The sequence below is a fragment of the Eucyclogobius newberryi genome, unplaced genomic scaffold (assembly GCF_026437365.1).
Source record: "Eucyclogobius newberryi isolate DKJ021-1_F unplaced genomic scaffold, fEucNew1.0.hap1 SCAF_22, whole genome shotgun sequence".
In the NCBI taxonomy this organism is placed as follows: domain Eukaryota; kingdom Metazoa; phylum Chordata; class Actinopteri; order Gobiiformes; family Gobiidae; genus Eucyclogobius; species Eucyclogobius newberryi.
In genome coordinates, this window is record NW_027315857.1 from 3,886,300 (window position 1) to 3,912,452 (window position 26,153).

At 45.1% G+C, this 26,153-nt stretch overlaps 1 protein-coding gene across 1 annotated transcript; it reads left to right on the forward strand.

The window, feature by feature from the left end:
- The first annotated feature begins 673 nt into the window (after window positions 1-673).
- Window positions 674-25,123, forward strand: LOC140371379 (E3 ubiquitin-protein ligase TRIM39-like). Its single transcript, XM_072458493.1, has 8 exons — window positions 674-878; window positions 3,256-3,513; window positions 12,812-12,907; window positions 14,013-14,246; window positions 20,139-20,283; window positions 23,281-23,307; window positions 23,923-24,068; window positions 24,659-25,123. Exons 1-8 carry the CDS (start codon window positions 795-797, stop codon window positions 25,085-25,087), a joined length of 1,419 nt encoding a protein of 472 aa, XP_072314594.1. The 5' UTR covers window positions 674-794; the 3' UTR covers window positions 25,088-25,123.
- The last annotated feature ends 1,030 nt before the right edge of the window (window positions 25,124-26,153 follow it).

A 26,153-nucleotide genomic window follows, 5' to 3' on the forward strand; every position in this document is an offset into this window, starting at 1 on the left:
ACCACTATCAAATGTTTTGGGATGGTTCTATTGTCCACAGGTTTTGGACTGAGATTAACAAAGCCTTACAGACACCAGCCCGATGGATTTCAGAAGTATGTATTTGGGCCTCTGAACTCCTGCCATGGACAAAACCAGCAACTATCTCTGGAGCATCCTCCTTGCAGCCACAAAAAAGGCTATCACAATAAAATGGATGACACAAAATGCCCCGATGATCAAGGACTGGAATAACATTACACTGGACATCCGGACTTAATTTGAAAATGGACACATTTGATAGACTTTGGACTAAATGGGACGTTTTCTTTGGGTTTTCTGTGCCTTGATTTTCTTCTTTTTTTGCTTTATTATTTGGTAGGGGGGAAAAGTTGTAAGTAAAAAGTAAAACATGTATAATTTTCCTTTTGCGTGCTGCTTTGTGTTGCGCTTTCACCAAAAATGCCAATAAAATGTATTTAAACTTGGTTGCAATGTGTCAAAAGGGGGAAAAGTTCCATGCACATTAACACTTTTGCAAGCCACTATATATCGCTATTCAGAATGTGTTAGTGAGACCTAAAGCCATGAATACTTTGTGTGTGTCTGTAGGAATGGCGTTGTCTCATGTGCAGTTTGAGTGTCCCCTGTGCCTGGGTGTCTTCTCGGAGCCTGTGTCCATCCCATGTGGACACAGCTTCTGCTTCACATGTATCACTTCGCACTGGGACCGCAGCGCCCTCGTCTGCTGCCCCAAATGTCACGCACAGTTTACGAAGCGACCCGAGTTGTGCGAGAACACCTTTGCCAAAGAGATGTCCACCAAGATAAAAGCCAAAAGCCAAACCAAGGAGACAGAGAATGTGTCCTGTGACGTTTGCGTGGAGTCTCGGATAAAGGTAAAGAAGCATTGTGAAGGTTCAGTTTGAAAACTCAATAGAGGCTGATCAGTGATGTGGTAAATAATGACCTTAAGACACATAAAATAATGCACATTATACCTCTGAAAATCTATAAACCACAAAGCTATTAAAATATTTATCAAAATTTTAGGTGTGCAGTCTTTCTGTGTGGAGTTTGCGTGTTCTCCCTGTGTCTGCATGTTGGTTTTGTCCGGGTGCCATGCTCTAAAAACAAAACAAGATACCAATGCTGGTCTATGCTGGTTAAAGGAATTACAGAGGATTTTTTGGCGCCAACTTTAATAAGCTTTTAACCTTGTAACAACAGTGTCTCCTCATCATTAGTTTACTCAATGTTCTATTTTAATTGATTCCTGCATGTTTGAGTAAACCTGTATTGTCCTGCAACTGAGCATTTAGTGCTCAGAAAATCCCTTTTTTCACCTACCCCCTATCCCAGCATACATCCCTTTACTTGGTTCTTATTAATTGAAAAATTAAGACTCTGAGTGACATATGTGAGGTTCTAAAATGTCACGTAGCCACTTTGTACAAATAAAAACACTTAAATGATAATCTGCTGGTTGTTACAGTGAAATGTCGCTGTGACGAGGTGGAGGCGGGGCTTATCAGCTCTGCAGTTTTGAAAAACAGACCTGTTTCCGATTCTAAGCTGTTTTAGATCATTATTGAGGTTGATGAACAAAATGTAAAATTATGATCTGCTTATGTTATAATTCAATTGTAAGGACCTGAAAAAAGCATAATGCATCAACTATTTATGAACTTTTATTTAACCAGATTAAAAACCCATTGTTACAAAGTTATTATTATTATTATTATTACACTGATTGGCTTGTCATCAAAGTTTTACACCTAAGAGCACTGATATGAGATTTAAGGTCCGGATAAGAAAAGAGTTTAAAGATTTTCTATCAGATTGGAAAATAAGAAAACATTTGAAAATCTCTCATATATTGAAAGAATTCTTTGACTTGAAGAAACAGGACTTTTATTGATATTTACAAATAAGGAGTTATTATAACTAAGAAATCAAACAGAGCAATGACCATTACAATCCTTTGACTGAAATATTTATTAAGGCTTAAATCAGAACTTTCAAATGGAATAATATTTAAATTATATACATTTGGACAGCCACTTTTCATAATACCATGTCAAAGTGCTCAAGGAAATTCTGACTGTTAGAGAACTGTTGCCAGGAGGCTCGCCATTATCATGTGTTCCAGGAGAGGCCTGTTGCTCAAACTAGTGGACTAAGATCAATAAAGTGCTACAACATTTTTTTGACATCTTCATCCCACTTGATTTCAGAACTATGTATTTGGACCTTAAAACTCCTGCCATGGACACAATCAGTGGATATATTTGGAATATACTCCTGGCAGCAGGGAAAAAGCCATCACAAGAAAGTGGATGACACGAATTGCACCGATGATCAAGTGATCAAGGTGTGGCCCGACATCATTATTGACATGTGGAATATGGAGAAGATCAAATTTGGACAAATCTGACTTAACCCAATTGGGAATTTTGGTTTTTATCTAGATGTCTTTTGTTGTAATACAATATATATATATACACCTGTATAAAGAAGCAAACTAGTCTGTCAGTCTGTGTCTGGAAGTCCCATAGAATAATCTTGGCTCGGTCATTCTGTACTGCTTTTGGAGGTGTTTCTCACTTTGACCTTGGGGTTTCCAGTCCATCCATACGCCGTGCAGATGTTTCTGTACACTATGCCAGCCACTTGCAGTTATTTGTACTGCCTACACCATGGGTCTTGTTTGGTGTGGAAGATCTGGGCCTCTATTGCTCTGGTGCTCAGGACCTGTTCTTGTGCTGCCATGATCAGGGCCTCTGTGCTGTTCCTCAGTCTGGCCGGCTCTAGCCATTGGTAGGATTTCGTGATATCAGCCACTTCAGTTATGTTCCAGTGGTACATCCCATGTAGGGGCGTGTCCACCCATAATGGTCCCTCCTCCAGCGCCTCATCCTCTGTTCCCCATTGCCTGAGACATTCACTGAGCACATCGTCGGTTGGGGCCTTGTCCTTGATGTTCTTATGGATCTTGGATGTTTCATCCTGGATAGTGGCTCTCACGCTCACTACTCCCTGGCCTCCTTCTTTAGAGGCTAGTGTACAGCCTCAGGGTGCTGGATTTTGCTGTTGGCTTTCAATACAAAGAATGAATTAGATAAGGTATTATTCAAGGGACACTTTCCTATATTTTCAGTTAAATGTACAAGCATAAACTCTTCATATTTAAGCAAGTCAAATACATATTCTTAATTCAAGCCATAACACTATGGTTTTAGTGTACCTCTCTTGTGTCTTTTTTTGGCCTGACAGGCGGTGAAGTCGTGCCTGGTGTGTCTGGCCTCGTACTGCCAGACTCACCTGGAGCCTCACAGCCGGGTGCCCACGCTCCGCACCCATACGCTGGTCACTCCTGTGGGAGCACTGGATAGCCGCCTGTGCAAGCGTCACCACCGTACCCTGGAGCTGTTCTGCCAGAGCGAAGGCAGCTGTGTGTGTGTGCTGTGTGCTGAAGCAGCCCATCGCGGACACATGCTGGTGCCACTGGAGACGCAGAGTCAGCGGGTCAAGGTCAGGTGTCCAGATATTGCAGACATTACATTTCTTCAGAAATTGTTCTTTCTACCCAAGTAAAAATGAATAAATATAACTGAAGAAATTGTACTTTTCAGAGTAGTTTTCTGACACCATACTTTTACTTCCACTTGAGTAATATTTAGTTTGAAGTAACAGTAATCAGTCTTGGGTAGCATTACTTTTAAAAGTAGAAAAAGCTTCAGTTGTAGTCATCTGGACTCGGTTAGAAAAAATAGACGTTTCGACTCTCACCCAAGAGTCATTGTCAATAAAAGAATTTAGATCGAGAACTCTGATATTAATACTGTTCTGTGGTAAGACCCGCCCATTGGGCGGAGCCTTCCTGAAGTAGCAAGAGTTGTTTGTTTCAACAGAAACTCCCCCCTTGTATCTACCGAGCTAGCCTATTCAGAATCTTAATGGGCTATTAGAATCATCTTTGTCTTTGTGAGACCCTGGCTCAACCACCCTGAGGACCTGATTAGCATCTAAATGTCCTTGTCCTGGTCCTCTACCTTTCCAGGGGTTCAGTAACCCATTATAAATAACAGGAAGATTAAACCTTAGCCCTCCATTTCTGTTTAAAGAAGGTCTTTCTTTTTTAACAAAAATATCTTCCTTGACTCCTCTTTCAAACCATCTTTTCTCCCTGCTTAAAATCTTCACCTCACCGTCTTCAAACGAGTGATTAGAGGCTTCAAGATGGAGATGCACGGCGCTCTGTGGTCCTGAACTTGTATTTCTTCTGTGCTGATAAAGCCTCTTGTGTAGAGGCTGTTTCGTCTCACCTATGTAACGTTCTTTACAGCTTTCTTCACTGCATTGGATCGAGTAAACTACATTGCTCTGTTTTTGAGTCGGCAACTTGTCCTTAGGGTGAACCAGTTTTTGTCTTAAAGTGTTTCCTGGTTTAAATAAACAGGGACTTTGTGTTGTCTAAAAATTCTCTGCAGTTTTTCCGACAGGCCAGACACATAAGGGATAGAACAGAGAAGGAAGGGTGTTTCTATAGGAAGTTTGAAAAACACTCTCAGTAGAAGATCTCTTATAAAAATCTTAGGATGTCCGCCGGGATAACGTGACGATCTCCGGGTAAGACGACTGTTCTCCGCAGTTTCATGAGTTCCTCCTTTGTGTAAACGCGGTACGGCGCCGGCCGGGGGGGCGCAGGGGGGCCGGGGGGGCTCGGAGCCAGGGCACATCGCGATGACACGAAAACACTCAATCCAGCCGAACAAAGTCAAAACAAGTTGAATTAAAGCGATTCCAGTGCGTGTCCCGATCATTCATGAAGTTCCTCTTTTATATAAACGTGTACCGGCGGCATACTGTACGTCAGGACGGCCGGAGGGCGCGGGGGGGCCGGGGGCTAGCTCAGAGCTAGCGCACATCACGACGAAAACACTCAATAATCCAGCCGAACAAAGTCAAAAACAAGTTAAATTAAAGCGATTCCAGCACGTGTCCCTATTGTACAAGTAAAGTAGAATTTTTTTTTTACAAAATACAAAAGATAAAGCACAATAAGTGTGAAAAAAGTGTGAGAAAAGAGCGGAGCGTTTACACCGGGCTGCCAGCTGGACCGGCGCCTTTGTGACGTATCATTTATTTATTAATTTATTGAAGGATGATCTTGGACACTCGGGTGAAGAGAGGGGCAGAGTTGTCAACCGATCACCACCTGGTGGTGAGTTGGATCCGCTGGCGGAGGAGGAAGCCGGACAGACTTGGCAAACCCAAGCGCATTGTGAGGGTCTGTTGGGAACGTCTTGTGGAGCCCTCTGTCAGTAGGGTATTAAACTCGCACCTCCGGGAGAGCTTCTCCCATGTCCCGGGGGAGGTAGGGGACATTGAGTCTGAGTGGACCATGTCCTCCGCCTCCATTGTTGATGCGGCTGCTCGGAGCTGTGGTCGCAAGGTCTCCGGTGCCTGTCGCGGCGGCAACCCCCAAACCCAGTGGTGGACACTGGAAGTAAGGGATGCCGTCAGACTGAAGAAGGAGGCCTATCAGGACACTCTGGCTTGTGGGTCTCCGGAGGTCATCAACAGGTACCGGCAGGCCAAGCGAGCCGCGGCTCGTGCTGTCGCAGAGGCAATAACCTGGGCCTGGGAGGAGTTCGGGGAGGCCATGGAGGAGGACTATCGGTCGGCACCAAAGAAATTCTGGCAAACCGTCCGGCGCCTCAGGAGGGGGAAGCAGTGTCTCACCAACACCGTTTACGGTGCGGGTGGAGGCCTGCTGACCTCGACTGGGATGTCGTCGGACGGTGGAAGGAATACTTTGAGGACCTCCTTAATCCCTTAGTCACGTCCTCCGAAGAGGAAGCAGAGATCGGGGACTCAGAGGCTGGCTCATCCATCACCCAAGCTGAAGTCACTGAGGTTGTTCGCAAACTCCTCGGTGGCAGGGCTCCGGGGGTGGATGAGATCCGCCCTGAGTACCTAAAGTATCTGGATGTTGTAGGACTGTCTTGGTTGACACGTCTCTGCAACATCGCGTGGCGGTCGGGGACGGTGCCTCTGGACTGGCAGACCGGGGTGGTGGTTCCTCTGTTCAAGAAGGGGGACCGGAAGGTGTGTTCCAACTACAGAGGGATCACACTCCTCAGCCTCCCGGGTAAGGTCTTTTCCAGGGTACTGGAGAGGAGAATCCGACCGATAGTCGAACCTCGGATTCAGGAGGGGCAGAGTGGTTTTCGTCCCGGTCGTGGAACACTGGACCAGCTCTATACCCTCCATCGGGTGCTCGAGGGTTCATGGGAGTTTGCCCAACCAGTCCACATGTGCTTTGTGGATCTGGAGAAGGCTTTCGACCGTGTCCCTCGGGTGTCCTTTGGGGGGTGCTCCGGGAGTACGGGGTCCGGGGCCCTTTGCTCAGGGCTGTCCGGTCCCTGTATGACCGGAGCAGGAGCTGTGTTCGCATTGCCGGCAGTAAGTCAGACCTGTTCCCAGTGCATGTTGGACTCCGCCAGGGCTGCCCTTTGTCACCGGTTCTGTTCATAATTTTTATGGACAGAATTTCTAGGCGCAGTCAGGGGTCGGAGGGTGTCCGGTTTGGGGACCACAGGATTCCATCTCTGCTGTTTGCAGACGATGTTGTCCTGATGGCTCCATCAAACCCGGACCTGCAACATGCACTGGGATGGTTTGCAGCAGAGTGTGAAGTGGCTGGGATGAGAATCAGCACCTTCAATACCGAGGCCATGGTTCTCGACCGGAAAAAGGTGGCTTGCCCTCTTCAGGTGTGTGGGGAGTCCTTGGGGTCTTGTTCACGAGTGAGGGAAGGATGGAGCGTGAGATCGACAGGCGGATCGGCGCAGGGGCTGCAGTGATGCAGTCGTTGCATCGGACTGTTGTGGTGAAGAAGGAGCTGAGCCGAAAGGCAAAACTCTCGATTTACCGGTCGGTCTACGTTCCTACCCTCACCTATGGTCATGAGCTTTGGGTAGTGACCGAAAGAACAAGATCGTGGATACAAGCGGTCGAAATGAGTTTCCTCCGCCGGGTGGCTGGGCGCTCTCTTAGAGATAAGGTGAGGAGCTCGGCCACACGGGGGGAGCTCGGTGTAGAGCCGCTGCTCCTCCACGTCGAGAGGAGCCAGCTGAGGTGGCTCGGGCATCTGTTCCGGATGCCTCCTGGGCGCCTCCCTGGGGAGGTGTTTCAGGCATGTCCCACCGGGAAGAGGCCCCGGGGAAGACAGACCCAGGACACGCTGGAGAGACTATGTCTCCCGGCTGGCCTGGGAACGCCTCGGGATCCCCCCGGAGGAGTTAGAGGAAGTGTGTGGGGAGGAGGAAGTCTGGGAGTCCCTGCTCAGACTGCTGCCCCCGCGACCCGGCCCCGGATAAGCGGCAGAAAATGGATGGATAGATGATATTCTTACTTTTTCAGATGTCATATAGTTTTTCCTTTTATCTACAGATCTATCACAGACTTTAACGCAAATTATTCAAACCATACTATTTGTGTTGGTCGAATACAATTTTGAGGCTAGAAAATGTTGCTTATTTTTTGTGATAAAAACTTTCTTGAAGAAAATCCTGCACACTGTCTTAGGCTGTGGTTATTTTATTACTTGGTTTACGGATTTTTAAATGAAATATATTGAACAGGCGGACAAAATATAAATATTTATTTAATATTTTTAAATTGTTTTTCTTCATAAAACCTTATATAATATAATAATTCACGGAAATATGGCGACAGGCAGGAAAAATATAATTGTCAAAGAACACATTTGATGAATTTGGCACCGAAGTCTCTGAGTACGAACAGCGGAGTTGACATGTCAACAGCGTCCACTTTGGAGGAGTCCAGAGGCTTCATCACTTTGGAGGAGTCCAGAGGCTTCATCGATGCTGCTGCTGGTGATTTCCATGACATCGCGGTCACATATTTTGTCGGGCAGGTGTCTGTTTAATATATCTCCAACTGTATCATCCCCATCACCACTTGCATATTTCTTCAAGACAATATGGCCTCCAGAAAGAGTTGTGGCAGTGGCCAGCGCTCTGTGGTGACGCCATTTTGAATACCTATGATGCATCGTGCATTATTTTGCTTTCCAAAATAAATGACTCCCGCAGGATTTTGGCGTAAAATTGCTTCACGCTCTCTTATCTTTTGACTTAATACCGCTTTTTATATTTCATTTAATGCTATTTTGCGTTGTCGGCAGTACTTTATTAAAAAATTGTGATAGAAATGTATTTTATTTATAAATTGCCTTCGTCAGGCAAATGGGACAGAGATTAAAATAGGAGTGGCCTCAAAAATAGGAGTGGCCAATCACAGACGTTTAAGGACACATCAGAGCAAGCACAAACATTGTCAGTACCCAAAAAAAGGACAAATAGTGACACCTAATAATGAATACCACATACATCAAAAATAGTGACTAATATACAGTAAAAAATGAATAGCAGAATAAAAGTATACATAGATGTACTGAATAAATCAAATGGGAAAACCTTGTGAATTGTATTCAAAACTACATATGTACTGTAGATCATCTTCAAGACCGTTACAGGAAAATGTTGAGATTGAACTCATCATTCTCAACATTTTCCTGCCACTCCTTTTTAAATCTCTGTTGCCGAAACGTTGCCGAAACGTTGCCGTTTAAATCTCTGTTGCCGAAACGTTGCCTCTCCACCTGTAAATAAATTTCACTTGCAATTAAGACAGTGTGCAGGATATTCTTCTAGTCCATTAAGCGTCACACACGCCTTTTTCCTACGCACCTGCAATAGAATCTGATGTGTGTAGCACCGTCCTGATATCCTTGTTATAAAAACTTAAAATCATTAGTATATGGAGCCATGTTTTGCCCCTTCAGGTAGCGTTGACAGGATCTAAGTTTTATTACAATCAGTCACATATTCACAGAGAAATGAGCCAAACGAGGAAGGAAAACACAAAAATTCAGAGTGAGGTGTTTCAGTATGGGGAATTGCCTTGGGCGTGACCAACCCGGGAAGTTCCAATGGCACCACGTTTGTTCCTAACAGACATGATGACTGTATTTCGGGCTCCGCCCCCTCTCATCATATAGTCGTCCTTCCAATACTTCATCATTCTAAAGCAATTTCTTCACCGCTTTGCAAGGAGGGCAATGAAGGGGAAATGCATCACTCGGTTATCAAAGAACCGGGGTTACGTTAAGTAACCTTTAATTATTTTAGCGTCGTTCAGTGTTTCACTCTGAGAGATATGGCCCACTCCCGGATTGCAAATCAAGCTCCTGAAGCAGAAGATCACCGTTGTGCCAAACCGTGGCCTCAAACAGTCAGATGCCTTCAGTTCCAGGACCAACTGAGCCAACGACGGGCCAAAGACATCCAGTCTATAGAATCATATAAAGGTATATGGCGAAGCCCAACTGGCCACAGCACATATGTCCTGTACAGCAGTCACGTGTGGTGACGTTCAGGGCTAATGAGGCACCAACTCTTTCAGAGTCAGATTTACAAACGCGAATGAACCCAAAAGAGCTCCTTAAACAGGTCTTTCTGGACCAAAAAGAGGAGAAGCTGCAGGAGACTTGCATTCATTCCTCACCGTTTGTGTGCTATACAGTCCCACTAGATCCGCCTTTAGTCTCACAAAGTCAAAAAAATCTTCCATATTTTGACAGGCTCTGCAGTTTTGTGTCATCAAAATGTTGGGACATTTCGCAACATTTTGTGTAATCCACTATAGTTTAAACCAAGGAAAGCGAGCTCACCAAAATGATCAAACCTGACTTTAATCTGATCACTGATGTTATCAAAAATGTTAACAAACCATTGCCTCCGTTCATCTCTGACTGACATAACTCATCCCAAAACAAGCTAGACGTGCACGTGCGTGCGTGTGCGTGTGTGCGTGCACGCTCCAGAGGCTGAGCAGCTGCAGCCTCCTCCCTGGCAAACATCTGAACATTTTGACATTCTTATTTGACAAAATATTGTTCCATATTGGATGCAAACGGAAAGGGGGTTTATAATACATACCAGATGACAAAATAATAATATTTTTTTTTATATTTTATTAAAAAAATTCTCCCCTCTCCCAAGATTGACAGGTGAGGCACTGCCTCCCCTGCCTCCCCTGAATGCATGTCCCTGCTGTACAGAGATACCCCTAAAAAGGGCCCAGGAAGTAGCTACACCCCTGGTGGAGTGAGCCCTTAATCCCTGCGGGGGTGCCATGCCCCTGCAGGCATAAAACAGAGATATGGCTTCAACAATTTAGTGAGAACGTCTCTGACTGGACACTGGCTTACCCATAAGGGAAGAAGCCCATACAAACAACTGGTCAGCCTTTTTAAGGCTAGCTGTTTTGTCAACACATACTCGTAATATCCGAACAGGACATAAGGAGTGAAGCCGTTGATCCTCAGAGGAGGCAAAAGGAGGGGGATGAAAAGCTGCAAGCTCTAAAGCGGCGCAGTTATAGGCCGAATTCCTACTAACGTGTGGAGGGAGACCGACAGCATTCAAATTCCACCTCTCATGGGCCAGGTCCAAAGTGTGGACACTTTGCGTTTTCCCGCGAGGCGACGTGACGCTAAATTTTCTTGGGGGAAAAATCCCACAACTCGGCAACTGGGCCTTCGTCAGGCAAATGAAGACCCAAACGTTGCCTCTCCACCTGTAAATAAATTTCACTTGCAAGTAAGACAGTGTGCGGGATTTTCCCCCCAGTACTCAAATGTTTGTTTAAAACACAGAGGTCCAGAATAGGACGCAGTGCCATAGAGCCCTTGTCTGGAACCAGGAAGTAGCGGGAGTAAAAACCTCGCTGACAGTCGCTGTCTGGAACAATGCGTATTGCTTGTTTGTTCAGCAGAGATGTAATCTCGTCCTCTAAGATGTGAGCTGCATCTCTTTTGGCCACACAGGTTGAAAGAACACCCCATTGAAAGTAGGTTGTTTTATTGCAAACTGTAGTCTGTAACCCTGTTGAATAGTTGAGAGAATCCATGGGTCCACTACGCATGCGCACCACCGCTCTGTCCGGGCAGCGAGAGGGCCCACAGACATCCCCGGTGACGTCCCCCCTCTGGAAGGAGTCGAGGCCTTTGCCAAAGATGAAGCGTGAGCTCCCTCTTGTGGCAAAAGACAGGGAGTAATCAAATTTAATTGCATTTTTTCTTTTTTGTGCAATGGAAAACTTGCCCTTAGCCCGTGGCCTGGATGCGAATGTGTAAACTTTATTTTTGAACAAAGTGCTTTGTGACCCATGGCTCATCCCCTGCACCATGCGAGGGGAGAGAGAACGCCTCTCAAACTGAGCAAGGCCTCTGAACTGGGGCCGGGGCTCAACTCTACTTTCCTCTTTTTTAATAGAGGGGGGGGAGTGATTACCTGACCGCTGCTGCTTCTGGCCAGCCTACTTGATCAGCTGTCTTACCCGTGTCCAGTTGTTGGCCCATTTCCTCAAGTATCTCCCCCTGGTAAGCGGATAGCAAAGTCACAGTATTCAGCACCACATGCAGACTGTGCTGCATATTTGTACCGGTAAGTGCGTTGAAAAATGGAGGATGTGACCCTCTTCATTTTACCAGGAAAGGGAACATTACTTGAGGCTGAGACGGAACGTCAGTTTGGGTCGAGGTGATTTGCCACAGAGGCATATCACCTCCTGAGGATGTGAAGTCTTCCTTCACATCCTCCATATCCAGAGCCTTGAGGAAATTGGAACCGGCGTCCTCTTCACCTGACTCCAGGCCGAGATCCTCGAACAGTGGAGGCATGTTAGTGGACTCATCCATGATGTCCGCCCAACTCATGCTAGTCTGCGCCTGGTGTGCGCTGATTTTGGATTTATTGGTGGCCTCCATAAGACTTGGGTCCCGGGAGCCCGCCACTGCAACTCTGAGTCTCCTTTCTAATATTTTCTCCGGCATTGATTGGCAGTGGGAGCAGAACTGGCAGTCACCCAGCCCCGATTGAGCGTGATTAGCACCCATACATGAAATGCACATTGGATGAGGGTCTTTGCCCAAAATGGCAGCTCCGCACGCAAAATAGACACTAAAGTCAACTAACCCAGTGAAAAGGAAACTACTGCGAATAGAACAACTCGCCTTGACGCGGTAAATGTCCTAATAACAGTTTAATACGTTTGTGAGAACTTATCCAGCGTGAGAACCAAGCCGGCAACTGCGATCGTCAACTATATCGTTGACGGTTCATCTATGAACAGTTAAACAGAAGCTAGCTGTATGGCCCAAAACACTGAAGGAGTTTCAATGTTGTGGTCTTCATGGGGAAGAAAGCGAGAATGATGAAGTATTGGGGGGACGACTGTACGATGAGAGGGGGCGGAGCCCGAGATACATTCATCCTGTCTGTTAGGAACAGACGTGGTTACGAGGAACGACATCAGAAAAAGTGCCCTAACCCAACCGCACACACGGCGTGTGCTGCACCGTGTGTGCGTTATATTGGCTATTTATGCTATAGTGACCACGCCAAATCATTTTTGCACCAGACCACGCCCTCATATTTTGGCAATATCACACCGCCTGTTTAAAATTCCACCCCCTGCGCTGTCATCAATTGCACAGACTACAAGATGTGACGGGGGCAAAATGTTGTCCCTGATGTTAGTTACTCAATAGAAAATGTATTGTGTCCGACTTCATTTTGCCCCCATATTAGAATTTTTCAGTAATTAACATTCTGATGTCAGATCATTTTAAAGTGTATATTATATTTCAACCAAGAGAGAGGGATAAATTATGTTTTTCCTCCCTGATTTCTAAGCACAGTGCAGCTGAAGGTCCTGTGTCTGTTGCTCTCAGGCGCAGATGGAACACACCAAGGACGAGCTCCAGTTGGAGATCCAGGAACGTCTGCAGAGAGTGGAGAACATCACACACAACATCAGCCTGAGCAGAGTGAGGCCACCAGAGATCTGGACCAGACTTGGACCAGACCACAGAGACCTGGACCAGAACACAGAGACCTGGACCAGACCTGGACCAGACCACAGAGACCTGGACCAGACCACAGAGACCTGGACCAGACCACAGAGACCTGGACCAGACCACAGAGACCTGGACCAGACCTGGACCAGACCACAGAGACCTGGACCAGACCTGGACCAGACCTGGACCAGACCACAGAGACCTGGACCAGACCACATAGACCTGGACCAGACCTGGACCAGACCACAGAGACCTGGACCAGACCACAGAGACCTGGACCAGACCACAGAGACCTGGACCAGACCACAGAGACCTGGACCAGACCTGGACCAGACCACAGAGACCTGGACCAGACCTGGACCAGACCTGGACCAGACCACAGAGACCTGGACCAGACCACATAGACCTGGACCAGACCTGGACCAGACCACAGATACCTGCTTTAGGCCTGGATCTGACTTGAACCACAGAGACCTGCTTCAGACCTGGACCAGACACAGAGACCTGGACCAGACCTGGACCAAACCACAGAGACCTGGACCAGACCTGGACCAGACCACAGAGACCTCTACCAGACCTGTACCAGACCTGGACCAGACCACAGAGACCTGCTTCAGACCTGGACCAGACACAGAGACCTGGACCAGACCTGGACCAGACACAGAGACCTGGACCAGACCTGGACCAGACCTGGACCAGACCACAGAGACCTGGACCAGACACAGAGACCTGGACCAGACCTGGACCAGACCACAGAGACCTGGACCAGACCTGGACCAGACCTGGACCAGACCTGGACCAGACCACAGAGACCTATACCAGACCTGGACCAGACCACAGAGACCTGGACCAGACCTGGGCCAGACCTGGGCCAGACCTGGACCAGACACAGAGACCTGAACCAGACCTGGACCAGACCTGGACCAGACCACAGAGACCAGCTTTAGGCCTGGATCTGACTTGAACCACAGAGACCTGCTTCAGACCTGGACCAGACACAGGCTTCAGAGTCTGAATCAAGAGCTGCTTCAGACACTGACAAATATAGAACACTGACTATTCTTTGGTGTTTCAGGAGCAGACAAGACAGGACTTGCAGCAGAGTGAGCAGATCTTCTCGGCTCTGGTGTCCCACATGCAAGAGGTACGGGAGCAGCTTGTGGAACAGATCCAGAGGACTCAGGAGCAGGCCGAACGCAAGGCCCAGAGGCTGGTGTCCGTGCTGCAGCAGGAGATAAGGGAGCTGCGGAGGACCAGGCAGGACCTGGAGCTGCTCAGGCAGTCACAGGACCATCTCCATCTGGTTCAGGTGAGATGGTCTTGTCAATTATGTTACATATTTAAACCATTTTAAAACACCATCTCTTCCTTTCATAAATAAACTGATGCTAGTGTTACCATGTGGCAGACAAGTCAAGAGATTTGAAGCCTGCAGAAACTCACTGGTAGAAGTATTGAAGATTGAGGGTATTTATAATATTTTTTTTTTGCACAATAGAAATAGAGGTATCACTTTACTGAAGTAAACGTACTTCTAGTAAAAGTACTAGTTTAAAAATGTACTTAAGAATAGAATGTAAAAGTATTTCACACAGATTTTGAGAGTTTGGTATAGAATTCATTATTTTGTTCGAGTGAATTGTGTATATTTTTGTTTGCTAAAAGCTCCAGAATTGCTCCATCAATGTACTTAAAATAACTCCTCAAACTAAATGAAAAGCAAATTCTTATCTTTCAATCCAGTTTTTTGAAAGTGTGAAGTAAAAAGTACAGAAAACTTGGTCTCAAATGTAGTAAAAGTATCCACTGTAAAAACGACTTCAGTAAAGTACAGATACCTAAAAATGGTTTTCATGATAAGATAAGATAATCCTTTATTGTCCCACATGGGGAAATTTCATTGGTGCAACGCAGGAAGATACAGAGGTAGATACAGAAGAACAGATCACTTATAGGAAGTTTGAAAAAACACTTTCATTAGAAGATCTGCTATAAACAAAAACTCCCATAGACAAATAAATAAATAAATACATAAATACCATTGCATGTGATCACGACAGTAATTGCACATGAATATGTGTCACGACAGCACATGGATTGCACATGAATTTCATAGTAATTGCACTAGGGACATATTGGACACATTGTAATTGCATGAATCATAACAGTAATTGCACATATGACAGAATTGCACATGGTTAGGTCAGTATTGCGAGTGTTCAGGACTAACAGTGTTTGTTATAAAGTCTGACAGCAGCAGAAGGAAAGATCTGCGAAACCTCTCCTTCACACAGCGAGGGTGGATCAGTCTCTCACTGAAGCTGCTCTCCAGAGCGGACAGAGTGTCCTGCAGGGGGTGACACTCATGGTCAAGCTTAGATGTGAATCTAGCCAGGACCCTTCTGTCCCCCACCTTCTGCACCGAGTCCAGAGCGCAGCCCAGGACGGAGCTGGACTTCTTGATGACTTTGTCCAGCCTCTTCCTCTCCCTCTCTGTGATGCTGCTGCTCCAGCAGGCCACACCGTACAGGAGGGCTGATCAAATCAAATCAAATCAATTTATTTATGTAAGGCCCAAAATCACAACAACAGTTGCCTCTGAGGGCCACAGGGAGAAATGAATCAACAATGTCTGTGGTGGCGATGAAGTCAGACAATGTCTGTGGTGGCGATGAAGTCAGACAATGTCTGTGGTGGCGAGGGACGATGTCCCAGGGTCCTCTGTCCTTAGACACTCCTTCTCGGCCAGGAAAAACTACAAAAAAAACCTCTTTGGGAAAAAAGCGTAGAAACCTGGAGGAGTTCCAGTGAAGGAGAGATCCGACTCTCACAGACGGACAGACGGACACGAGGAGACTGGAGCTGGACCCACTCTTCAGGCAGATGAGGGACCGACTGAGTCGAGCTGGACCCACTCTTCAGGCAGATGAGGGACCGTCTGAGTCGAGCTGGACCCACTCTTCAGGCAGAAGAGGGACCGTCTGAGTCGAGCTGGACCCACTCTTCAGGCAGATGAGGGACCGTCGGAGGCGAGCTGGACCCACTCTTCAGGCAGACGAGGGACCGTCGGAGGCGAGCTGGACCCACTCTTCAGGCAGATGAGGGACCGACTGAGGCGAACTGGAGCCACTCTTCAGGCAGATGAGGGACCGTCCACACAGGGCAGGGACCACTTCACCAGGGGAGGGGCATCTGGGTCCACAGGTCCTCAGAAGTGAGAGAAAGAAAAGAAGGCGGTGAACAGTTTGCAAGTGGAATCAAAAAATAAATATTGTTTGATAGCATAAGTAGTCAGAAGAAGAAGAGGATAGTGCTCAAGCTGTCATACTTCCCCCAGCATAGTTACTCCTAGGGCAGCGTAGCTGAAGCTGTGGGTTTATCTTTATGTTCCTAACTACTCTGACCATAAGCGATTTCGAAGAGGAACGTTTTAAGCCTGGACTTAAATGAAGAGACTGTGTCAGCATATTTAACATGGGTCGGGAGCTGATTCCATAACACAGGAGCTTGGTAGCTAAACGCTCTACCTCCTACAGTACTTTTAGAGACTCTTGGCACCACCAGAAGGCCAGCATTCTGAGAGCGAAGAGCTCTGTTTGGATGATATGGTTCTATAGCATCTTTGAGGTAGGATGGGGCCATGTCATTTATGGCTTTGTAGGTCAAGAGTAGAATTTTGAATTTGATTCTAGACTCGACGGGGAGCCAGTGAAGAGACTTCAGCACCGGCGTAATGTGCTCTCTTCTTTTTGTTCCTGTTAGTAATCTTGCTGCTGCATTTTGAACCAACTGATGCCACCACAGAGTCGTAGAAGGTCTTCAGGAGTGGCCCTGTCACTCCAAAAGACCTGAGTCTCCTCAGGAGGTAGAGCCGACTCTGGCTCTTCCTGTACAGTGCGTCTGTGTTATGAGTCCAGTCCAGTTTGTGGTTCAGATGAACACCCAGGTACTTGTATGAGTCCACTCTCAATGTCCCGTCCCTGGATGTTCACTGGTAAGGGGGCAGTGGGGTGGCGTCTGCGGAAATCCACCACCATCTCCTTGGTCTTCCCCGCGTTGATGAGGAGGTGGTTCCGCTGACACCAGTCCACAAAGTCCTGCGTCAGTCCTCTGTACTCCGCATCATCGTCGTCCGTGATGAGTCCGATGATGGCAGAGTCATCAGAGAACTTCTGCAGGACACAGCTGTCCGTGTCGTGTCTGAAGTCTGCAGTGTAAAGGGTGAAGAGAAAGGGCGCGAGGACAGTGCCCTGGGGCGCCCCCACACTGCAGGTCCGAGTGTCAGACACACAGTCCCGTGCTCTCACAAACTAGGGTCGGTCTGTGAGGTAGTCCAGGATCCACTCTGCAGGTCGTACTCCAAACCAGCCGTCTCCAGCTTGTCCCTCTGGAGCTGATGGTGTTGAAGGCGCTGGAGAGATCAAAGAACAGGATCCTCACAGAGCTGCCAGGCTTTTCCAAGTGAGAGAGAGAGCGGTGCAACAGGGAGATGACGGCATCCTCCACTCCGATGCCAGGCCGATATGCAAACTGCAGCGGGTCCATGGCTGAGCTCACGGTGGAGCGGAGGTGGTCCAGGACCAGCCGCTCCAGTGTCTTCATCAGGTGGGACGTGAGAGCCACTGGCCTGAAGCTGTTGAAGTCTTTGGCGCGCGGTGTCTTGGGCACAGGTACCAGACAGGAGGTCTTCCAGACCTGTGGTACCACCCTCAGCTTCAGGCTCATGTTGAAGACATGCTCCATAACTCCACACAGTTCATCTGCGCAGGACTTAAGGAGCCTGGGGCTGATGTCGTCAGGTCCTGCTGCCTTCCTCACTTTAATCCTCTTCAGCTCACTCCTCACCTGTGCTGCTGTGACAGTCAGTGGTTGGCAGGGGGACTGTGTGCTGGGGGGATGGGTGAGTCCAGGCGAAGTGGGGAGCTGATTGTCCGGGGCAGAGAAGTGAAGAGGAACAGATGCAGGGAAGACAATTTGAGTCCATTATTACCCCCAGATTTCTAACTAAATTTAGGTTTTAGAGTGAGAATCTGGAGGTGACTGCGAACACTTTCTCTTTGTTTCTGTGGGCAAAGACGATGATTTCAGTCGTGTCTGAGTTCAGCTGGAGAAAGTTGTTTTGCATCCACCCACTGATCTGTTGGATGCAGTGACAGAGTGAATCTACTGGTCCATAGTCACCTGCCGACAGTGAAACATAGATCTGAGTGTCGTCTGCATAATTGTGATAGGAGACATTTTCACTGCGTATCAGCTGACCTAACGGCAGCATGTAGAGGTTGAACAGAAGGGGTCCCAGGACCGACCCTTGGGGCACCCCACAGGTTGGAGGCATGTGGTCTGAGACACAATTTCAAAAAAGTACTTCCTGTCTTCCAGATAGCACCTTAGCTAGTTTAGGGCAGTGCCTGTGATGCCCACCCAGTCCTCTAGTCTCTGTAAGAGGATCCCATGATCGACAGTGTCAAAAGCAGCATCAGATCTAACAGAATTAAGACTGGCTCAGGCGGATGTCATTTGTCACCATGACAAGGGCAGTCTCTCAGTGCTGTGATGAGGTCCAAAACCTGACTGAAAAACAAGTTGTTTATTAAGAGGAAATCCATGAGCTGTTGGTAAACAATCTATTAGATTAGATTAGAGATGGGCCGGTAATGACTCAGTACTGCGGCATCAAGACTGCTCTTCTTTAGGAGAGGCTTTATGACCGCAGTGTTCAAAGACATTGTGAATGTTCTAGATTGAAGCAAAATGTTAACTATTTGAGTCAGTGGTACTGACAAACTGTTCAGCACAGACTTTATAAATCTAGTGGGTATCATATCGAGTCAGTATGTAGATGAACTTGAATTGTGATTAATTTTTTCATTAATTTTATTTATTCATACTGGGAAAACCCAGTGATAAAAGTTATCTTTTTCACGGGCCCCTGTTAAAACACAACACAAAATAAACAACAAACAAACATAGGATACTAAAACACAAATATAACATTCAATATTCAATAAAATTAACCAATACATAAAAACACATTTATACATACAATATGAGATACAATTATATGATACAAGTGCATCAGCACTGCGGGTAGCCCTTGACCAGTTCTTTAAAATCATTAAGAGGCATAAAATTATTTAATTTAAATTAGTGATAATCTCCTGGACAGTTTTGTCAGTTACAGGTGCAAAGTGAGTTAGCTCTAACTGTCAAGGTGGTTTTAGGATTATTTTTTGCATTGCGGAATTTAAAGCATTTGTAATGCCCTGAACTTTGTCACTAAAGGATAATAAAAGATCATTACACTTGGATGTGGAAATTAGTCCTAACAGCAGCTGAGCTGGAGGGTTTGTTAATCTGTTACTGTGGCAAACAGGACACGCCAGTTACAATTGAAGACTGGGTTGACATAATGATGGACATAAGAAATATAGAAACGTTTACATTCGGACTCAACTTGAAAATGGACAAATGTAACAGACTATGGACAAAATTAGACATTTATGTTGGACAATCTGTCCAAGTGATGTAGGAATGTCATACATTTTTGGATGCTCATAGTTGCTTTGCGTAGCACTATTCCTTCACTAAGCTTCTACTATGGCAGAAATAGTCACATTTATTTAGCTTTTTTCTACCTTCAAAGCATTCAAAGTGCTTTACATAAAGAAACCATTCACACACCCATGTAGAGCAAGGCGGGGTTAAGTGTCTTGCACATGGGGGCCAACTCAGGCCCTCCAAGCAATTTAATCTGGACCACGACCCATCTTCCATGGGTCTTGTTTACCGGTTTCATTTTGGTTTAGCACTAGTTTATACCTGGTTTGGTCTTGATTTAGTTTAATTCTGCTTTAGACCGGTTTTGATTCAGGGTTAGTCTTGGTTCAGACCTGGTCAGTACCAGTCTAGTTCTTGTTTCATTCTGGTTCAGTACGGGATGGGCAATTTTGCAAAGCAACGTTAGTTAGGAATGTTGTATTGTACTGCTCACAAAAATCTAATCCATCAGTATTTTGTTGTATTAATATTAACTCTTTTGTGCACCCCAAAGTGTTGTTACAGTAGTGGCGCCCTCGGGCATCCAAAAAATCTGGCCCTCTGGAAAATGAAGTTGAATAGCCTTGCCTTGGTGGGATCTGCCTTATGTGGGTGGAGTAAACCGTTGCATGTGAGTTGGTGCTGATGTTCTGTGTTCTGTCAGTGCTTCTCCTCCCCGAGCCCCCCGACCGCCACACTCGGCTGCTCAGTGCCCATCCATGCTGACCCCTGCCTGGGTACAGTGAGGAGCGCGGTGGCTGCTCTGGAGCAGGAGCTGCAGAAGACCCTCAGAATGCTGTGTGAGCAGGGTAAGACACCAGCATACACTAATTAACAACTCTCTTCTATGGATTATCAATGAATGTCTTGCCTACCTTCAAATGAGTAGTTTTGGTTTGGAGTAGTTTTGACTACTTATGTCACATAGAATAAAACATATATTACATGGTTTCAGCAGTAGACTCAACAGACAGCAATCTTGAATCGACGTGAACAAACTTGCAGGCAAATGATAGGGATCCTGCCCCCCAACAAGTGAACTTTTTACCACATATCGGTTCTTTAACTCTCCATCTAAATGTTCTACATACTTAGATAATGTCGGGTTGGCTGAATCACCGCTCATTTTGGATCGATTCAGTGTTACTTATTTACAGACAGCAGGATTCTTCATTACTAGAACACTTCATTTGTTTGTGTGTCTCTGTGGTTTACATTTCATTCACACAGAGTAAAACAAAGTCAAATGTAGTTTGAATCTTGGTCGTTAACTTCTCTCATCCGGAACATGAGCCTGACGTTTTCAGAAAGGACAAATAAGAAAACTGCTTGGCTTTCCTGAAACAAAAACAAAAAAGATTATGTTAAATATGGATGTAATTGAGATATATTCACACACAATCAACTATTACTTTAACCTTCATCTGATTCATTTTTAATTACCGTACTTTTCTGGCTTTACAGCGGCCCTGAATAAAAGCCACTCGAACAAAATTTAGAAAGAAACAAGAATTTGTACATATGCTGTCAATAAGCCGTAGGTGACCACATTGTAACATGAGATCTTTACATAGGCTGTGAAATGGGGTCTCGCGGCGCACTCAAGGTCCGTGGCGCATCTGCTGCTCCTCTGTCTACAAAGAGAAATGACATCACAGCTGTCCCTAATGTCCCCTCTGTCCCTAATGTCCTATATGACTCTGTGTGAGCTGATTTACCTGTGTCTGTGTTAGTATCTGCTCTGCTGAGACTCCATTTCCCATGTGCCCCTTGTGTTTGTCATGTGCTCCCATGTTTGTTTCTGTGTGCCATGTGTTCCTGTGTCTCCGCTATGGATGTATTATATTATCGGTCTCCGCCCCTCACCTGCCGTCTCTTACTTCCTGGATTTCCCAGTCACCTCCCACCACACCTGCTGTCAGTCTTCTCATTACCTCAATTAGTTTCTCCTGCCACTTGTTTGTTTCCCACCAATCACCTGCTTCTCTGTTTGTATTTAAGTTCAGTCTCCCCTTTGTTCTGTGTCTGTTTGTCATTTGATGTCTGTCCAAAAGACTGCTAGTAACTCCTGCCCTGCGCCTGCCTTTTTTTTTTTTTCCTGCCTGTCTACCTGAGTTAAGTTAGTACTTTCCTGTTTTTGACTTTTGGAATTTTGGATCTTTTGTGTATTTGCATTTTTTGGACATTCTGAACCTTTGTGCTTTGCCATTTGATTTTGAACATTTTTGGAAATAAACTCTACTCTATTCGGACTGCTTTTGGGTTTTTGTGACCGGGATTATAACAGTCTTCACACCTGGTTCATCTGCTCCTGAGCTTGTACTTAGCCAGTGAGTGTAGCATTGTAACATGAGATATTTACACAAAAATATGGTCAGGTTGGCCCAACAACTTTCATTTCAATGCGGCAGGTTCTAAAATGCAGAGCGCCGTATATTGCATGTCCGCTCTCCGTATGTGCGTTTCGCCGCGTCTAGATTCAATTCCTCATTGACGCTTAAAATAAAGTGACCATTGTCCACTGACGTCTTCTTCTACAGTGTATCAAATGCTTGTGCTTCCTGATAGAGTGCCCCCTGGTGATCGTTAGCCTATAAAAATCTATAAATTAACTGCAGGGTTCAAAGTGTGGGAAAAAAATTGCGGATGTGGAAGTTTAGCCTATAACGGACTGCGAGAGGAGAGGACTGTTCTCACGGTCTTTATTTGATGAAAACAGGGAAAAACAGGCAAAACAGTAGCATGTTGTTCGTCTTGCAGCTTAAATTTGACTTTCCACAAGATTTAACTGTTTTATATCGCTGTTGCTTGGGTCTGATAAAATGGCGTGACGTCAGCTTTAAGATTGTTTATACCAGTCCACAGATCATCAGAAAGTGCATCGCGACCCATGTGATAAATGGGACACAGAAGTACAGAAATATACATAAATATAATATAAATGTATGACAATAATAATGTATGTAAATGAGATATATTCACACAATTAACTATTACTTTAACCTTCATCTGATTCACCTTTAATTACTGTACTTTTTGGGCTATACAGTGCTCCTGAATAAAAGCCGCTCCAATGAAATTTAGAAAGAAAGAAGAAATTGTACATATACAGGCCGTACCTGTCAATAAGCCGCAGGTGCCCACATTATAACACTCCTTACTTAGTCCGTGGTCTGAGTGAATTAGCCGGAAACATTTATTTCAACTTCCTCCTCAACTAGTTAGCATTTCGTCATGCACAGGGTCAATTGACTTAAGCACATCTCGGAGTATGTAGAATATTCTTGGTTCATCAAGAGAATGAATCTGAAGGTGTATACACAGAAATTAAGATAAATATCCTGAATGAAATTAAATTTGACTTGTTTAAAAATGCACCGATAAAAATGATATATCTTGATTTGCGTAGTTGAGATTCTAACAAATTGCTTATAATATAATCTTATTCCAGAAGAACATCTGGGCTCCGCCATATGACATCCTTCTTTTGGTTGTATTAGTTAACATCGAGACAAAATAAGCTCTAAAAAGACTAAAAAGCCGTTTTCAGTGCGCCCAGGGAATCGATGCATTGTTGACTTGTTGGTCACATGGTCACACGTTGGATATTTTACCCAAAACAATCTACTTGTTTAGCATATTTTAGCGGCGAGACTTTTCCCTTGTTCTCCATCTAAACCAACGGACTTCTGGACCGGAAGAGTACGTGGGAAAAGAGCTAAAAGTGGGCGGGGGCGGAATAATATTAATTTTATATATAAAACAGATCTTTTAGATTTTACGTGTGCTTTTTATTCTTTTTACAGAGCTGGGGCAGATGCAGAAGTATGCAGGTAAATGTGCTCACTGCATGTTTGAAGAATCACCAATCGTACTCTGAAGTTTGTTTTCCTATTGTCTGAGATCCGAATGTCTCCTGTGCTGTTTTTTTAACTGCATAAATTATCCCCAGACTCATTCTAAGCACGTCTCAAATCACGTTCATTACAACTGTGATTACATTACCATGTTGGGAAAAGCTACTGTAGCTTTTGTTTAAATCCCTGCCAGTAGATGCACGCTATCACTATTCCTGATGAGGGAACGCCTTATGTCTGACAGGAGTGAATACAAAATAAAGAAAACATTTACAAGACATCTAAAAATCCTACAGCACATTTCTAGCATAAAAGTCCCATTTAGTCCAAAGTGTGTCAAATGTGTAAATTTTCAAATCAAGTCTAAAATATCAAATATCAGTTCTGTCATTGATCGTTGGTTCAGTTTGTGTCATCCATAAATGTGTGTATTTCAGTACAAAACTATTATTGAACATGAGATGAGCCAACGCAAAGGTACAAGTTTATACAAATAATGCATAAATGTCCTTCAACATGGAAAACTGGCCATAAAAAGCCGTATCAGAGTTACTTGTTCGTTGAGCGTTGCTAACAGCTTGTGTTTTCCAGTGGACGTTAGCCTGGACGCACACTCAGCTAACCCCTGGTTGGTGCTGTCTGAGGACTGCAGACGAGTGTGGGACGGGGACCAGGAGCAGGCCACGCAGCCCCACCCTGAGCACTTTGACACCGCCCCGTGTGTGCTGGGGGACAAGGTGCACAAACTGAAAGAGTTCAAATGGCTTTCTAATTGTCATCTTTCTCTGACTAAGTTCTCCATCTTTATTTGTTAATATGTGTTTACAATAGCATTTTTATTTATTTTTTATAACTTTTTGGATCATTTTTTATTTCTTTACTGTTTTGTATAAAATTATTGTGGCAGATTAAGAGGGAAGTTAAGATTTCTCAAGGTAAAATTGTATTTCAAATGGTCAAAATGCAGGTATTTTTCAATATATCTTTATAGGCAAATTACTGGGATTATCTACATGAAACCAAAAACCTTTCTATGTCTTCACTGTCAGCACACATGACTATTTAATTCACTTGTGAAATTCAACTTTTTTGGTTTTAAATAAAGGACGTTTCAACTAGCCTCACAACAATAAAGATCCTCCTGTGTGCGATCACAAAGTCTCTAGTAGTGATAGCTGCAGTGTGACATTGTTAATCTGCTTTAAGGTATAAATTTAACATTTTGTAGAGATGTAGACTTTTATTTTTGTTATTAGACGGTAGCAGCTCATTTTAATTAGTTTTGAGCTCTTACAGGATAACATGTCATTTGTTTGTGCACGTCCAGGGCTTCACCAGTGGGAGGCACTACTGGGAGGTGGAGGTGGGAGATAAGACGGCTTGGGATGTGGGCGTGGCTCGGGCGTCAGTGAACCGGAGGGGCGTTGTCACTCTGAGCCCAGATGACGGCTATTGGACGGTGTGTCTGCGGAGGGGCGGGGAGTACCGGGCGTGTGCGGCAGAGGCCCAGCTCCTGCCCGTTGGCCCCCTGCGCCCACGCGTCGTGGGCGTGTTTGTGGACCACGAGGACGGCCGTGTGTCCTTCTACGACACCGAGGCCAAAGCACACCTGTACTCATTCACACGCTTCAGCTTCACCGAGCCGCTATTCCCCTTCTTTAACCCCGAGACCAGCAGCAGCGGTGGGGACAACTCGGCTCCTTTAGTCATACGGAACATCATGACCAGTGCAGAGCTGGATAATGTTATAATATAGACACTGCTCGTATTCATTTGATAGTTGGCCAGCCAGATAAAGAGAAAAAAATGTAAACCATTTTAGTTGAGTTTTTTTTTTAAATTGCTTTTACTGTTGTTGTTGTTGTTGTTGTTGTTGTTGTTGTTTTTGTGGTCATTTTTGCAGCAGTAAGTTTGAATCAATGCCAAAGAGCGCCATATTGATACTAAAATATCAATACTTCAAATAATATATTTTTATTATCAATGTATTGTCAATTATGAAATAGTTTCAATTAAATTTATTTTTGTAACGCCCAAAATCAGCAGTTGCCTCGTATATATTAGTTTATCTGCGCTCATTCATTGCCTGTCCAAAAAAAGTCACCTCTGTGGCACACGCTTAATGTTTGGTAGGACCTTTAGCACATTCATTCTGGCATAGTTTCAATAAGCTTCTGTTTATTAAAATAATTATTTCCATCCAGTGTGTCATTATTCCTCACACAGATCTTCAGCGTGTCATTGTTCCTCACACAGATCTTCAGTGTGTCATTGTTCCTCACACAGATCTTCAGTGTGTCATTGTTCTTCACACAGATCTTCAGTGTGTCATTGTTCCTCACACAGATCTTCAGTGTGTCATTGTTCCTCACAAAGAACATCAGTGTGTCATTGTTCCTCACACAGATCTTCAGTGTGTCATTGTTCTTCACACAGATCTTCAGTGTGTCATTGTTCCTCACACAGATCTTCAGTGTGTCATTGTTCCTCACAAAGAACATCAGTGTGTCATTGTTCCTCACACAGATCTTCAGTGTGTCATTGTTCCTCACAAAGAACATCAGTGTGTCATTGTTCCTCACACAGATCTTCAGTGTGTCATTGTTCCTCACACAGATCTTCAGTGTGTCATTGTTCCTCACACAGATCTTCAGTGTGTCATTGTTCCTCACAAAGAACATCAGTGTGTCATTGTTCCTCACACAGATCTTCAGTGTGTCATTGTTCCTCACACAGATCTTCAGTGTGTCATTATTCCTCACACAGATCTTCAGTGTGTCATTGTTCCTCACACAGATCTTCAGTGTGTCATTGTTCTTCAC